This window comes from Apaloderma vittatum, unplaced genomic scaffold, assembly GCF_000703405.1.
Source record: "Apaloderma vittatum isolate BGI_N311 unplaced genomic scaffold, ASM70340v1 scaffold10924, whole genome shotgun sequence".
Taxonomy (NCBI): Eukaryota; Metazoa; Chordata; class Aves; order Trogoniformes; family Trogonidae; genus Apaloderma; species Apaloderma vittatum.
This window is the reverse complement of record NW_009714365.1, coordinates 4,870-20,827: the sequence shown is the minus strand read 5'-3', so window position 1 is coordinate 20,827 and position 15,958 is coordinate 4,870. Positions and strand designations below refer to the sequence as shown.

Sequence of the window (15,958 nt, the reverse complement as noted above, 5' to 3'; positions counted from 1 at the left end):
CATCAGCTTACTGTAAATATCCCTGTTTCTAGAGGAGGAGCTTATTTACATTTGTCACATATACTAGCTGCTTGGGTTAAATACTGAAGAAACCTCTTTTTTAAACAAACAAAAAAACAACCCCATATTTGTCTGGAATGTCTCTAATGAGTAGCTTGTCCAGGAATGAATGTCTCAGAGACTAATCATGGCATACCTGCTGTGGAGCGCTGTTTTAGTTCCGTATCAGATAAAAACCAGAAAGTCATTGTTAGCAGTCAAATGGGACCAAATTTCTCAGCAGAGTTTTTAATGGCCAGATGCCTGTATCGCCAGACTGGGCTAATAACTAGCAAACATGCCAGAAGATTGATGATGTCACCATGCTGGAGTCACTGGTATCCTGTGAAGTGCACCAGAGGGCTATGCAGTCAGGATTAAGAGAACACACCTGATTGGTCCAGAGTACTGACCCTGAGCCTTCCTCTCTTTCGTCTTGCATCTACGAATTGTCTTCTCCTAGGGCCAGAGACAGATAATCATCTCAGATTGCATCCTCAAGTTCAAACACTGACTGTGGAAAAATAGATGTTAATTAATAAAATGGAAATTGTGTATAAAATCAATGAGAGAAGGATGCTGGAAGGATATTTCTGGCAATAAACTGTCTTCAAAGTTGCTTTCATTACGCTTTTTATAAGTTTCTGTGAGAACAAGAGTAAAGAGACAGGAGTCAAGGCATGCAGAAAAGATGACAGAAACTACATCCCCGGGCAGGGCCACATCCTTAAGTCAATTTTAATCAAACATGGGGATTGTAATAGAACCCAGGGCAGTGATTTAGTGTGTCTTCTCTGAGACTAAGTCTTCATTTCAAACCTTATGCAAAAAAGCCCCAGTTCCTTTAGCTACAGATTTTCTACAGTAACATTCTGAAAGTGTAAAGAGAGAGGAATGGTTTTCACTGCAAAAGAGAGGCAAGGATGAAGAAATCAAAATAATGGAGGGGCTGTATTCCAGCACACACCAACTGCCTGTGCCATCCTAAATAAATGCCTGTACTTCAGCACTGGCACTAATATAAAATTTTCAGAGATCAGAAAGTTTCTATGTTTCTCTAGCAGTAGAGGTTTCAGATTTAACTAGTCAAAGTGGAAATTTGAGTAACAAGATTAGAACCACGAGAGATTTGCTATTTAGAAGCCAAAAAAGGCACGGTAATAGAAGAGGTTGTGTCAATGTGCAGCTCATGGTTATGAAGACTATCAAGAGAGCTTTTCTGGCCCAAAATTACTGGATCCTAGAAATAAAAGAAGGGTGAAGTTCGAAATAACTCATCAAATGTCGAATGTGGCTTCAGGAAACAGCAGGTATCCTTGACCTGTGATTGTCTGCCTGCATAGATTTAAAGTCAGCCTATCCATTTCCAGGCTGCAGCAAGCAGTAGAAGCTTGTCTCACTAAAACAGGGGAAAACTGTCATTGCCCCAGGACCTTGATCTGCTTTTTCAATAAAAGAGGCCACATATAATTTGTCAAGGCAGCTGCTCAGGGTTCAGGGCATTAGCGCTATTGTGTGATGGGATGGGTTAGATCCCCAGCTGCATTCATCCACAGTCACCCGGTGAGGATGGCTTGGTGGAGGAACATAGACTGCCTCGTGCTCTTGTTTGACCCTTGTAGCACTGACATATTTATCAAGAGCTGGGAATTTGCTGTAGGGTATGCTGGCCCCACAGGGCCACTCCTCTATCTGTAAATAGCGAAGCGTAATGGCTGGGCGGAATGTTAAGTAACACCCCGTTTCATTTTTGTGGTGTTTATATTGAGAATAGGGAGACATTATGCCATACAAAGATGCTGAATTGGGAGGTTAACCTAGCCCTTTAAATAAGAGATATCTGAATCTGCTTTGAAATTCGACGGAATTTAAAAGCGGAAAATTTGGTAGCTGAAGACACTTAAAGCACCTTTTGGTATTAAGTTAATGCCAGTCTACAATTAAAATGTCAATATGCTGTTACAGATATTTGAATAAGTAATTTCTCTCATATAAGATGTGCCTAGTTTCAATAATTGCATCAATTAATACGCAAGATGTCCTGCAGTAATTTTACAAGAAACTAAACATTGACAGTCCTGGTTCAGAGCACTTCTAATAGGATCTGTGGACTGTGAACTGTTTAATTACATGCCCCCTGTACAAAAACACCACCTACATTCTTTTCATATAGATAAACTTCTAGTGAATGGTATCAACATCCTTTTCAGTGTGTAGGAAGGATCCTGACTGACCCTTTTCCTTTTTTTCTCAGTTTCTGTTAAGACTGTAAAAAAGGCAAGCTTAATTCTTTATGTCAGGATGGGCTGGTTCTTACTGATTAACAGCATGCAGTTAATTAAAAAAAAAAAAAAAAAGAAAAACATGGAGAGGGCATAATTTAGATTTTGCCATGCTAATTTTATTGAACGTTAAATAGAGATAACAAATGTCATTGCATTTGGAAAGTAGTCATTCCTTCGAATACCCATAGTTTAGGCAGGTGTTACTTCAAGCTCTTTAATAGGCGTTTAGTGAGACACTTCAGTCTCTGGTATCCAATTACTGTTGTTATGACTTTTGCTAGATTTTAATCATGTGTTCTAAGATTTTCTGTGCCAGTAGCTGAGAAAGAGGATAGGGGGAAACATGACTGATAAGCACTTTAACCACCAGCTGATAGTCTGACAGCTTTCTCTGCCCCAGCAGATCAGAATAAGTCAGAGTCCTTGCTGAAGTAGATTTTAACAGCTCCATTGGCATTAGAAGAGCTTAGGGCAATTTATAGAGAAGTGACTCAGTAAGTATTAAGAGGCATTTCTGGCACAGCTGTACAATAGAGCAAACATTTGGAAATAGCTAACAGCACATTCATCACAAACTTTGTGTTGGCTGGGAAGAATACCTGTAATACTCTGAAATAGTGAGTCCCAGCAGATAGCCTCCAGAGCAGATAGCCACCAGACCAGTTCCAGCCTTCCGAATCCACCAAAGCAGTTAGCCCTGGATATTAAGCTGTAGTTCTCCCACCAGCAACGAAACATTGCTATCTTCTGTGAAATAAAATCTAAGATGAAGGTGCAGCTTGGTAGCATTTTCACAACTGTACATGAACTAGACAGGTCTTTCATAATGCCCAACAAGGATTTTTTTGAGTGAAGAATAACACCAGCTGCATGCTGTCAATAATATGCCATCTTGTTCATGCTCCATCCCATCTTACCCACAATTGTGATAGAAAATAAAAGAACAGCTGGTTAAAAAGAGGGGGGAGGGGAAAGTACTTGCATTTTTAAAGGTCTACAAAGCTGCTGTTACTCACTATCTTGTTCTTGTAGAAAGAAACACTGTTTTTTGGAGAGCCTGAAATACCTACAATGACTAAATACAAACACTACCAGCACAGACAGGGAATTCAAGCATGCATAGAAACACACATTACATCAAAGCGCTCATTTAAATAATTCCAAAATAATTTTGAGAAGCACATATTTTCCAGGTGTTTCCTTATCCTTTAACTCAAAAAACTAGGCTGAGTTCCTGTTTGGAAGCAAGCAGGACAAGTGAGACAGAAAGCCATAGTGCTGGGCAGACACTGAGTACCACTTGTTTTTAAAGAGGCTAACAGAAGTGGTCTTGTCATGTGATGCAGAAAAGGCCACTGGTAGTTTCTTTGAGCCTGTGGTCAGCACTGGAGAAATTTAACTCCTGCCACCATCTTATAGCTCCCATCAAACAGTTCAACAATTCTCCATGTGTATTCATTGCTGAATGAGTCCCAATCAGAGCCTCTCAAAGGAGGGCACAGAGCAAGAGTGCCCTCTGTCCCTTCTTCTGCCTGCTCTCCCCCCTGGACTTCTTGAATTCACCACAGAGCCTGCCCAGAGCACTGCTCTTTTCTGAAGATAGCGTTCAGCTTTATCTCGACAAAACACTAGTCTCTATTCAGTGTCTTAAAGAGGTCTTACAGTCCTGCAGCACTTTATATGCTTTTTGTCTAAATATGACCAAGCTACAGGCAATGCCTGGAGGCACTCATCCAGTAAGACCAATTAATCTTCTGTGCCCAGGGGATTTGTATATCTCAGTGTGCAGTTCTCATTCATTGAACTAAATTACTGATATGAAATCAGCAACCACTTTCATATACCCAGCATCAAGACCTGGAAAGACAATACAGTTTATCTCCACTTGCTCGTGGCAAGACAAGTTGATAACATCAGCTGTGCTTCCCTGAAAGGTTTAGTCTGACCTACACTGTATTTAGAAAGGTGTAGAGAGAATAAATACATATCACTGAGAGAAAAGAGATTGCAGTAACATTTGTTAGGGTCCCAATGCCAGGAAAAAAAGGAGGCTTTGACTTCTCACATGGAAGTTTGTATATCTATAGATCAGCAAGTATATCTTGAGAACTAGTATACAGGTATGAAAAAGACGGACACATTCCTTGTTATAGCACCTACCTTCATGTTGACTAACTATCTGCGCAAGCTGTTTGCCTGCAGCAGTGGAAAATACTGGCTTAAAAAAGAGCATGAGCAGAAGCTGAACAAACACCACAGTGAATCCAGTAAACAGATATCTGATCCAGTACCAGAACTGAGTGAAAGGCTGGGGGAGTTGTGTTGCAGAAACACTGCAGTTTGTGAGATGTGTGATAAAGCACATACAGGTACATCTGCCTGACCTGCCACTGGACGGTCAAAAGGGTGTCTGTGTGCGCTTACAATGTGTGTTGGAAAAGACACTGGTTTGCCTACCGCCCTGTCTTAGTTTGCTGCTGGCCCCAGGACAGCTTTCTTGGGGCTGGGGCAGGTGCCTGCTTGCCAAAGTATGTCCTCTGAGATGAAGCTGGAGATTCACCTCATCCAGCAGAGTGGCCATAGTAATCACTAAGCATGTTAAAAAATGCACAGACGGGAGATATCAATAAAGTTATGGCATCACAGTGTAGAGGTACATGGAGTGCCTGCAAGGTGGGGAGGTGATAAAAAAAAATGGATAAAAAAATGCAGAGAACTGTGAATTCAACAGGCAGGAAAATGCATGAAAGATGCTACCACTGGAGACAGAAAATTAAGTAAGTGAGAGACAGATGATAGCACCACCAGGACAAGAAATCCATCAGGGAAACGCTGTCTTGTACCTCAGGATGTGGCTGGAGTAACCATCTCTACTGGAGATACTGTGAATTTGAATGAAAGTAACTGAGAGGAAAGAAGGCTTCTGATATTTATATTGTAAGAGTTGTGAGATACAGAAAAAGAACTATCAGTAAAATTATTCTTACTGATTGTTATGGCCAGTGTTTCAAACTCATTATAGTTTCTTAGTTACTTATGTATTCAGAGCCAGGCAAGGCTATGGGACTGCAGTATGGAGGGAAATGATAAACCTAACATCAGACATGTATCAGCTACTTTTTTGCCCACAACACCCACTCTGCAAAGTCTTTTTCTGATCTTTGAGGGCACGTTTTCATTCATAAGTCCAGGTCTTGACTGCACCTGTAGTGTTCATGAGTGTAGGAGAAATGAAGTGTTAATGCACACCGTCTGCTTTCTGTCACAGAATATACAGTGCTGGCATTTTAATGACTGAAGAGGTTTCATCCTTCCTTTGTGTAAGCAGACCTGACATGGGGTCCAGCAATTTTTCTGATGTGCACCAGCAACCCAGCTGTGGGCAGGACTGTCTCTAAGAAATACAGTCTGCTTGCATGGGCAGACATTGCTGGCTCCATCATGTAGTTGTTTGACAATTTAAAAATCATTTCCAGGGACCTCAAGGAATGGGATATGTGGGGTACAGTCCTCTTATTTTAATGTCTTGGTTGTTTACTAGATGGCTCTTCTGTTAGTTCAGCTGTGATGTGTTCAGTTGCACTAGTAGCTTAAAATTAGCATTTCCATTTTTCTGCCTTTAAGGAAGATCAGAATTGATAATGAAACAATTATTGCTTTTAGGTCACATGCAGTGTTTGAAATTTAACTCATTCTTCCATAAGGCTGCTTTGAGCTTCAGCCTGCTAAGCAGAGATGTGAATGTTGATATTCAACAAACTTCACTTTTCCCTGTTGTGCAGAAAGGCCATAGTTCAAAACAGGCTGTAAAAAAGGAGAGGAAAAGGCACAGAATTTCTCAGTGACAGCTTCTCTTTCCTTGACGCTGTTCTTAAAAACTGCTTCCAGAAAGGTACTAGGCTGTCCAGCATGCATAATGCCTACAGCAGGGGGAAAAAAAAAAATACAAAAAAATACAGCATTTGTTCTGCACCATCAGAGGAGCTCCATGCAGTGAAATGGGAACTGTGAAGATGAGAGATTCACTTTGCAGGCTACAACAACTTCTCGGGAGCCCTGAAATCATGCATATTCAGCCAAACATATGTAAATCTGGTTTAACCCAGCTGTGAAAGATCCCCTGAAGTAAACTAATAAAGAGCAGCTGGATACGTTTAGGCTCATCGCAAGCATAGTAGAAAGGTCCCAGAATGTGCACTGAGCGTTTAGAGGAAATACAGCAGACTTTAAAGGAAACTTGTGTTTTAAGATGCAAAGCAGCATAAAGTTTCCCTCTGTCAAGACAAGCTACAAAAGAATTAATTTTCCTTGACATTTGGATTTTTTACATCTTGTTTTAACTACTGTGAATGCCTATGTTTTACTTTTTTTTTAAGGATCTGCTATGTCTACTTATTCCCCATCACACAGAGGCGTCTAAAATTATCATTGCTCACTGGGAAAAGGTGAGAGGTGAAGGAAAGTACTGAAATCAGGAAAGTTCAGAACGATCACTGTATGCCGCCTGCCAGTGGGAGAAAGGTTGCCAGACACTTTCTAGTGCAAGAGCTGGCCTTAAGCCTAGCCACTGGGACAAATAAAATTGGGCTGGCTTCAAAACTCTAATGACTTTCTTCATTGTATTATAGATCCAGGAGGCTGTATATCTCAAACCTTCTCCTGTACCTGCAAACTTAATAAACTAGTTTATTTACAGAGATACTGCTTAGAAGGAATGCAATTAAAAAGCTTCCGGAGCTTGCCATTCCTATTTTTTCAGGTCTGTGTCCCCTTTGGTTCAGTGAGAGTGGGAATTATCTGAGCTTGAATTTGCTGGTTCAGATCTTGTAATTTTAATCTATAATAATCCTTTAAAGAAAATAACTTTTTTCTAATTTCTCAAATTTTATGAGTGTGGCCATGGTGTAGGTTTTGCATGGCCACTGTGGCATGCAGAAAAAAATAGATTGTATACACATAATCAAACTAAAACGAGATCATTTAAATCCATTATGAAAATGTTACTCCAAGACTCATGAGTTATCTCTTATCAACATGGTGGAGTCATTTCTTTAACCTTTCTTAATTTGCTTAATTTATCTATCTTAAAAATAATACTAGAATTAAAGTTCTCCATCTTCCCATTGACAGTAAAGCCACCTGTTGATATCGCCTCTTTTAGTAAGTTACAACCATCTTTTTTTAGAGAGTTATGCTGACAGTCATTCATCAAAAGTGGAGAAAAGTGATATAATTTGGACGAGTTGAAAGGAGAAATAAAACCACCCCTGGAGATCAATAGGTGAAGCTATCCTGGAGGGATTGCTTCCAAAATATGTCTGATTAAGGGCCAAAAAACTCTGACAGAGGCCACTATGGCTGATCTGATTGTTTAGATCCTTTTCTAGGCTTTGTTATGTGTTATTTCAGGCACGTTATATATTGATTTTTTTTTGTATTTCTGAAGTACAATTTCTCCCTATACCTCCAATGATCCCCAGGCCTCTTGTGACTGAGGGGTTTTTTCTTTACCAGATTAATTCTTCTTTCCAAGCACATGCTCCCACTTTGGTTTTGCTGGATATCCTAGACTGCTAGTTTGGGCAATTGGCTTTGAGAGCCATAGGGCAGAATCTGGGGGCAGATAGATTGCTCTTCTCAGTACAGTCATGCAAAACTTGCAGTTGCAGACCTTTATAAATCAACAGTACAGCTTTACTGCAAGGGAAGGGGGAAAAGAAGCATTTGGCAGCAGCTTTAACTATGAATGTCCAAGATGTTTTTTTTCTAGCTGATGACACCAAAAGTCCAGAAAAAACAGATACAGGGTGGAATTGCACAGAGTCAGCAGAACAAGTCCTTGTAGCCAGAAGGAAGATGGAGGGAAAAACTTAGTTACTTACTGTTTTCAACAAAGCAATTCCGATAAAGTGGCAAATATCAAATCAATGGGATTATAATGTGGTTGGTTGATGTCAAACCCTTAAATTATTCTTTCAAGAAAACTGTGAGTTGAGATCTCAGAAATGCATAGTGGACTCTGGTCATTCTTGAATTTTCTATCACTTTAAATCTGTGTGACCAGTCTAAATTAATCTGATTTTTTAAAAATTTTTATTCCTATTGCTGGTTAAAAAGGAGAAAGAAAGCTTGTTAATACCTGCAGGGATTTTCCAGGCTGAAGCAGTCTTTTAGCAGCATGAGACTGCCTGTAAACACAGTTCTAACACCTGGAGACACATGTTGAAAACCTATTCAGTGGTATTTAAAAAAGATATTCTGAAGCCCATAAACACCTCCATTCATCATGAATCTATGCAAGCGTTTCTTGCAATTCTAAGAAGAGGGAGATGTACATCAGAGAGGCTTGCACTGAAGAACAGAATTAACTGCAAGGTTTTCCCCTTAAATAACAACAGTAAAAAAATCATTGTTTCATTCTGGAACAATGGCTCATTCTGTGGTAAGTCTCAAGTGATTTTGTAGGTGCTGGAGACAGAAGTGGGCTCATTCCCATTTAGCTAGAGGTGAAGTTCAAGACAGCAGTGACAGTTATTCCCTGACTGCTGTTGGTGTGTGGTCTAGACATAAATATTACCTTGTTCTCTGATAGTTATTCCCTCACTTCCTTGCCAAAACACCATTCTTCATTTCCCACTTCTATGTTTCAGTTTCGCATTCAGTACCACCATTTTGGGTTATTACTTCACCATCTGTTGCAGGCAGGTTCGGGAAGCTGGACAACGTCAGCTTCCTGCCAGAGGTCATCACAGAGTGTTCTTGGTGCACATGGCATGTGGTCATCTCGTTGTCCAGGGCACGCCTCTTGCAGCCGTAAATCATTTCTGGGGTAGAGTAACTTTGTCTCCGCACTACAGCTACCTGTAGTGCTCCAACTGAGAGGCATTATTTTTGGTGACAGGTAACTAGTTGATTTACACACGGGAGCTGGTAGTTGCGGGACCAGGTATCTCTCTTAGCCCTGTGAGTTATTCTCACTGACTTCAGCTTGATTGTGAAGGAAGGCAGCATCTGGACTATTGTGTCACTAAAACAGCCTCACGTCAAGCTATTCAAACCGGAAAGTAGTTCGCTGTTTGTTTTCATTCATCAAGCTATTGTGAGGGTTGTAAGTTGGAATTTCAATTTTTGCTCACTACTAAGTGTACGTCAGAACCTAGATGTAGAGGAATGTGACCATGGGGCTCTTCTTGATGTTCTGCCCTGCTTGTCCCTGATCGCAGATGAGACAAAGAAAATTAGGCTTCATCATGGGATGTTTCTTTTTATACTGTACGTGTCAAAAGGACACATCTCTTTTGCTGGGCCTCTGGAAGTGAGGTCTCCTTTCTTCAGATGCCTCTTAATTGCTGTTCTCTTGAGACAGACACCTTACCAGATCTCTTACCGGGTAGACCTTTGGTCAGTACTTTTCAACAACAGCCTTTCAGCCAGTTTTAGCTCACTTTCATTTGCTTCTGAGAAAATAAGTCAAAGACCTTACAGAAGTCAAAGAGTCTCATACTTAATGTTTCCCCGTAAAAAGTAAGCCGCTGATCTTGTCAAGAAAGGAGCTTTGTCTGATTTAATGTAATTTATTCTTGGCAAATTTGCTTTGTCTTTTTTTTTTTTTTTTGGTAATTACTTTATCAGCCTTTGGATAAAAGCTTATATAATTGATCGTTTAATCGCTTGTTCTAGTGTCATTGCCATTCCAAAAAATGTACTGACAGGTCTGTTTTCTGTTAGGTCCTTTCTTTGGCTCATCTAAAAGGCAAGTAATGTTCTCTTGATGCTCATGCTTCTTCCAGCATTCTCCAAGACAGTGCACAGTGTCTAGAAGTTGCTTTGGCTAGCTCCTTAATCTGCTGGGGTCAAAGTCCTTTAGAAAATTTGAAGACATCTGCATTATCTAAATGTTTTTACCTCTTTTCTACATACTGGTCAACAGATATTCTGTAGCTTTGTTACATTTCTGATCACACATCATTGTGGGGATTTTTGCTGAAAGGAGAAGCAGAAAAAGGACTGAAGACCTCCGTCTCCATATCTTACCTTATCTGTCCTCCTTTATTGAAGTTTGTTGTACTGATATTCATTATTCCTATTCAGTTATGCACATGCCATGTGTTCTTTAGAATGATGAACTCTATTCCTTTGTGATTATTTCCTCCTAATTACATTTCTGCCCTTGGAAGCTCTTTCCACTTAGAATTAGAAGGAGCAGAAATTGCTCAGAATAGCTTCGTCAGCATTTTCATACAATAATACTTTCAGCACTATGCACATCTTGCTTTTAAACTTGTTTTTTAGCAGATTGGAGGTTCAGTCATAATTCTTGAATACTTATATTAATCAGTAAAAAGAAGCAGCCTCATCTTCGTGCTTCGGATGACCTAGTGTAGAGTAGATCTATCTCATTGTATCACGTCTGGTCTTTTCTCTCTTATTTTCATCCAGAGACATTTAAGAAGTCTGCTTCTCACCTTTTCCAAAATTTTAGAAAAAGTATGTGTATTACGGATATAAAATTTACCATCTCCTTGCTTTTCCACCAGCTACCTTTTGGGAACAAGCTAGATCAATATTCTACTTATTTGAGTTATCCAAGCACTAGCTCATTTCAGAATTGAAACACTTCGAAGGTTTGGAAACAATTTTCTTACTATCCTCTTAACCAGCCAGCCAGACAACACTATGTGCATTACCTACAAGCTCTGCTGGAAGAAAGAATGAATTATGTATAGCAGAATAATAGAATAGTGTATCAGGTCTTCTCTCTCATTAGATGAGTAAGAAGAGGTGATTTTGCGTGTTCCAGACTGTTATAGTACAGGGCATACGGACTGAGAAAATTAATGGTGATGTTAGGAGATGTAGACAAAAGGACATGGGATGAAATTACAGAAACTTAGTGGAGGAGGAAGGATCAGGTTGTCTACTTGAATCAAAATAGCCATAAAGAGTGGAGGATATCAGGTGACTAGCCTAGGTCTTTTAGTAGCCAGAAATAATAGTACATCACTTGTGGGAAAACCCTGACACTCTAAGTGCAGTTGTGATTCACAAAGGACAGATCTCAACTTAACTGGAAGTCTTCAGGGAGATAGATAGATGTGAGCATATTTGTGGCATTAGTGGCCCATAAGGTCTGATCCTTGAAGGTGCAGATATCTAACCTTGTCTTTGTCTTTGAAGCTCTTTCAGTGTTACTGCTATTTTTTAGCACCAGGCCTCTCCTAAGTCTAATGTTAATGCAGATAATTCTGTCAACATTATCCCTTTCCAAAGAACACTGGTTATTATCCATGGTGATATGTCTCCATGTACCACAGAAAACAGTTAAGAGTATGGTTGACCAGTCCAGACCACATAAAATAAAAAAGCAATGCATTTTTATGTTTGAGAAGAACATATTGCAAACAGAAAAGTGCTAGACATAATATTTTAAAAGTATTTAATTTAAAATAATTATTTTCTTATTAAACATAAGATTAAAAAAATACAGTGATTTTTATGTCAATCATATTTTACACTCTGCTTCCATAGCATTTCATGCAGCCAGCCCAGTCAGTTTTCCAGTAGATAATGTCTTAAAAAAGTGTCAGATGATATATGACTATAAGACTTTTCAATAGCAAGTGTTTCCTCAAAGGTGGGAGCCAGATTACTTTACTTGACTTTCAGAAATGTAGGCCTTACATTTTTCTGATTGTTTTCTCCATATATCATAATTGTGTGTATTGCATACACATTAATGCAGGGTTGAATCTTGCCTGTCTTGCTTCATTTAAGTTAAAGTTGCTGAGATTGCTTGCATAACTAAAGATACATGGATGTTATTCACGATTTTAAAAGTTACATCATTAACCTCACATTGTGTCCAGAAAAGATCCGCTTGCCTAGGAGCAAAGCTACTTACGTTAAATATCCTTAAACTCTATTAAAGAAAACATAATAAACATCAGGAAGGTTTGAGCTCAAGAGTAACTAGCTGGAATCAGGCTGTTTTAAGACCTTCATAAATTAATGCTGATAAAACACCTGCAGCTTGAGCACCATCATTTCAGCTACCCCTTTCGTGAACACACAGTCTCTCAGTCTGAAATGTGTGGTAATATTGTAATGTGGGCTGTGATGATTCAATATCCGTTAGTAACATAGGACTGAAGGTTTCATGTTGCTTTCACATGCAGTGGTGCAAGTTTGTGGTGCTTAAGGCTGTCATTTTTTTCGCAGAATGAGACTTGACCTGAAGCAGAAGGCTGAGGGTATAGAACGTCCTCACTAAGCCCACAGGAAATTTCAGGCATGGATGCAAGCGTTGAGCCATTCCCTTGCATGCTATCGCTAGACACTTGAGAGAGTTAAGTTAGTAACGCGTGACTTTCCCTTGATGAACTCATGCAGGCTTTGACTGTAGGTACTTACACTCTTAGGTGGGCATTGAGCAGAGGTTTTGAGTCTTTTTCACATCAAAAACGTTGGACTGAAGTGCTCAAAGGGGCATATCTCCAAGAAGTTTGTGCATGGGAGGTGTCCATGAAACTAGGCTTTTTAAGGTGAAGCTTTTCTTAACTTCATGTCCAGCATTGCATTTCTGGGTAAGACTTAACACTTCCCTGACCATCCTTCCCTGTAATTGAAGACTCTCTGTTTCTGCAGTTAATGACTGCAAATCATTTTATAGGTGTAAATAAATTTGGCCTCAAAATGCTGCAGATTCTAGCATGTAAAGGTCAGCAAGTGAAAGTCCATTGAATACCAACACCTTTGCAGTGAAATGTAGTTACTGCTGACTGTAACCACTAGACTGTGCTTCTTGTCTATATACAGCAATTTTTTATGTGGATTTAAATTACAGAGCTGAGTTTTACTGCTGCTTATTAAGTGCTGATGACAAAGAATAGAAAAATCTGTCTCTTAAAAAGCTGCTGTGCTTTAAAAGAGGGTTCTCTTAGAAACATTTAATTCAAAATTGTTTCTAATTATATATTGTTTTCTGGAATTTACTTTCCTCCCCTTACTTTTTTACTATAAAGACATTTATATGAATGCAGGATCTTATTTTCTTAAGTGATCATCCACGCTTGCTATTTATTCTCCTCATGAATTCATATCCTTTATTTGCCACAGCACAATAGTTTCTGTGACAGCCAGCTGTGATATCACACACAGGGACTTAGGATTTCAAGAACTGTTTTGCTTGTACATACAAAGTTCCTGTCTTATAAGTAAATATCTCTTGTCCACCTAAATGCTGTAATTAAATGGGGACAAAAAAAATACAAGCTATCGAAGCAATACTGTATCTAGCTAGAATACTTGTCAAATGTTTCTGTGAGACAGTGGAAACTTTTCAATACTCTTTTAACTTAATTTGTTGAAGAGTATTTTGCATTTGGTTCTAATTCATGGCCACTAATACCTTCCTTGCCAAAAGACATTATTCTAGAAGGAGTTGATTTACAACACAGAAGTTTTGTATCTTCACAAAGTCTCGGAAGATCTTTAGAGGTACATTTCCTGTCTTCTGTCTCTGCTGTAATAAGGACAAAGATTACATTTGCTTAGAGCATGTGGAGCTTTTAATACTCTGGCACTTAGACCTTCTCTGGAGAAAGAGGTGGGAGAGGTGTTCCTTCAGCTCCTTGTCTGCCTGTGGCTGCTTCTTGTTAAGCACAAAGAACAAAACCAGAAATGAAAAAAAGCAAATAGAGGCTCTGCTCTCGCATTTCATTAGTGCTGCTGGCTTGGTGCCCAACTATGTCAGAAAAAAATTACTTTCTTCAGAAATTCAGGGTGTTGATTAATGCTATATTAGGGATTTCTGAGGAAAGAGGCACACTCTGCCAAAGGTGTCTTTTCTGACAGTGGATGTTTGGAGGGCAAAGGAAGATTTCACAGTGATCTCTGACCACAGTGCAGGACCACAAGATCAGGCTCTCAGAGTGAAGGCTTTCAGATGAGAAAGCATAGGCTTCAGCTCAGAGGTCAACCTATTCATGTGCTCAGAACAAGAGAGAGCTTTTAAAATTAAAACAGCAAGGACAGTCACCCAGCAGGTTCGATACATTTTGACAGTGTGCTCTATCTTTCATAGTTACCTAAGCATCCTCCTGAAGCTGAGGCACGTGACACTGACTTAAAGCACGTGACAAAGATAACAGAATGTAGAGCCAAGAAAGAAGCCTTAAACAATGTGGCATATACTTCTGTGGCATTTGCTGAGCTTCTGTCTCCTGTCTTCCTTTTGAAGGTTTTTCAGTGTGAATGGTTTACCATAGAAAAAATAAGATGATATTAGGTGAGGAGAGATTGGATGGAGGGAGAGGAGGAATGAGCAGTATGTCAGAGGAGGAGAAATAGCTCTGATCTGCTGAAGTCTGTGAGTTGCACAGAGCCAGGATTTCAAACTGATTGTACTTGCCCTGCAAGTAAATTCTCTCTTTCCTCCTGAACTTGTAGTCTTCAACTCCAGCTGTACTGAAAGTCCAAGTCTGCACATGCAAGACGTAGCTGGAAGGTACAGTATGTCTCCAAATTTGGGCCAGCTGATAAAAAATCAGCTTGCAAAACACAAAGCAACCTCCCAGGCTGTGCCTTTAAACAAAGTAATTAATGATAAGTAGCTTTTCCCTGGCCTTAATTTGTTTAACCACTGTATGCTGTTTATTGCAGGAGTGATTCGTGAGAGTTACCTGAAGGGTCATGATCAGCTGGTGCCAGTCACCCTGTTGGCCATTGCTGTTATTCTTGCTTTTGTCATGGGGGCCGTCTTTTCGGGAATCATAGTGTACTGCATCTGCGACCATCGCCGGAGAGATGTGGCTGTTGTGCAGAGGAAGGAGAAGGAGCTGGCCCACCCCCGCCGTGGCTCCATGAGCAGCGTTACTAAGCTCAGTGGCCTCTTTGGGGACGCTCAGTCCAAGGAGCCAAAGCCTGAAGCTATCCTCACGCCTCTGATGCACAATGGCAAGCTGGCTACCCCAGGCAGCACTGCCAAGATGCTAATCAAAGCTGACCAGCACCATCTGGACCTGGCTGCTCTGCCAACCCCTGAGTCTACCCCAACCCTGCAACAGAAGAGAAAGCCCAGCCGTGGCAGCAGGGAATGGGAGAGAAACCAGAACCTCATCAATGCCTGCACAAAAGATATCGCCCCCATGGCCTCGCCCGTGATCCCAACTGACCTGCCGCTCAGGGCTTCTCCTAGCCACATTCCCAGTGTTGTGGTCCTGCCCATAGCCCAGCAAGGCTACCAGCACGAGTATGTTGATCAGCCAAAAATGAGCGACGGGGCTCAGATGTCTGTGGAGGACCAGAACGCCACCCTTGAGTACAAAACCATCAAGGACCATCTCAGTAGCAAAAGCCCCAGCCACGGGGTTAACCTGGTGGAAAATCTCGACAGTGTGCCACCAAAAGTGCCGCAGCGGGAAGCTTCCCTCGGGCCCCCGAGCACCTCGCTGTCACAGAGCGGCCTGAGCAAGCGGCTGGAGATGCACTCTTCTGCTTACAGTGTGGACTACAAGAGAAGCTACCCTACAAACTCGCTTACAAGAAGCCACCAGACGTCGACCCTCAAAAGAAACAACACTAACTCCTCTAACTCGTCCCACCTCTCCCGCAATCAGAGCTTTGGACGGGGAGAC

At 40.6% G+C, this 15,958-nt stretch overlaps 1 protein-coding gene across 1 annotated transcript in view; it reads left to right on the top strand.

The window, feature by feature from the left end:
• The window catches only part of SEMA6A (sema domain, transmembrane domain (TM), and cytoplasmic domain, (semaphorin) 6A), a 60,247-nt gene that overhangs the window by 44,077 nt on the left and 212 nt on the right, over nucleotides 1-15,958 (top strand). The window contains exon 19 of the mRNA XM_009868739.1: nucleotides 14,985-15,955. Coding sequence (XP_009867041.1) covers nucleotides 14,985-15,955 — 971 coding nt within the window. The remainder of the gene's footprint in view (nucleotides 1-14,984; nucleotides 15,956-15,958) is intronic.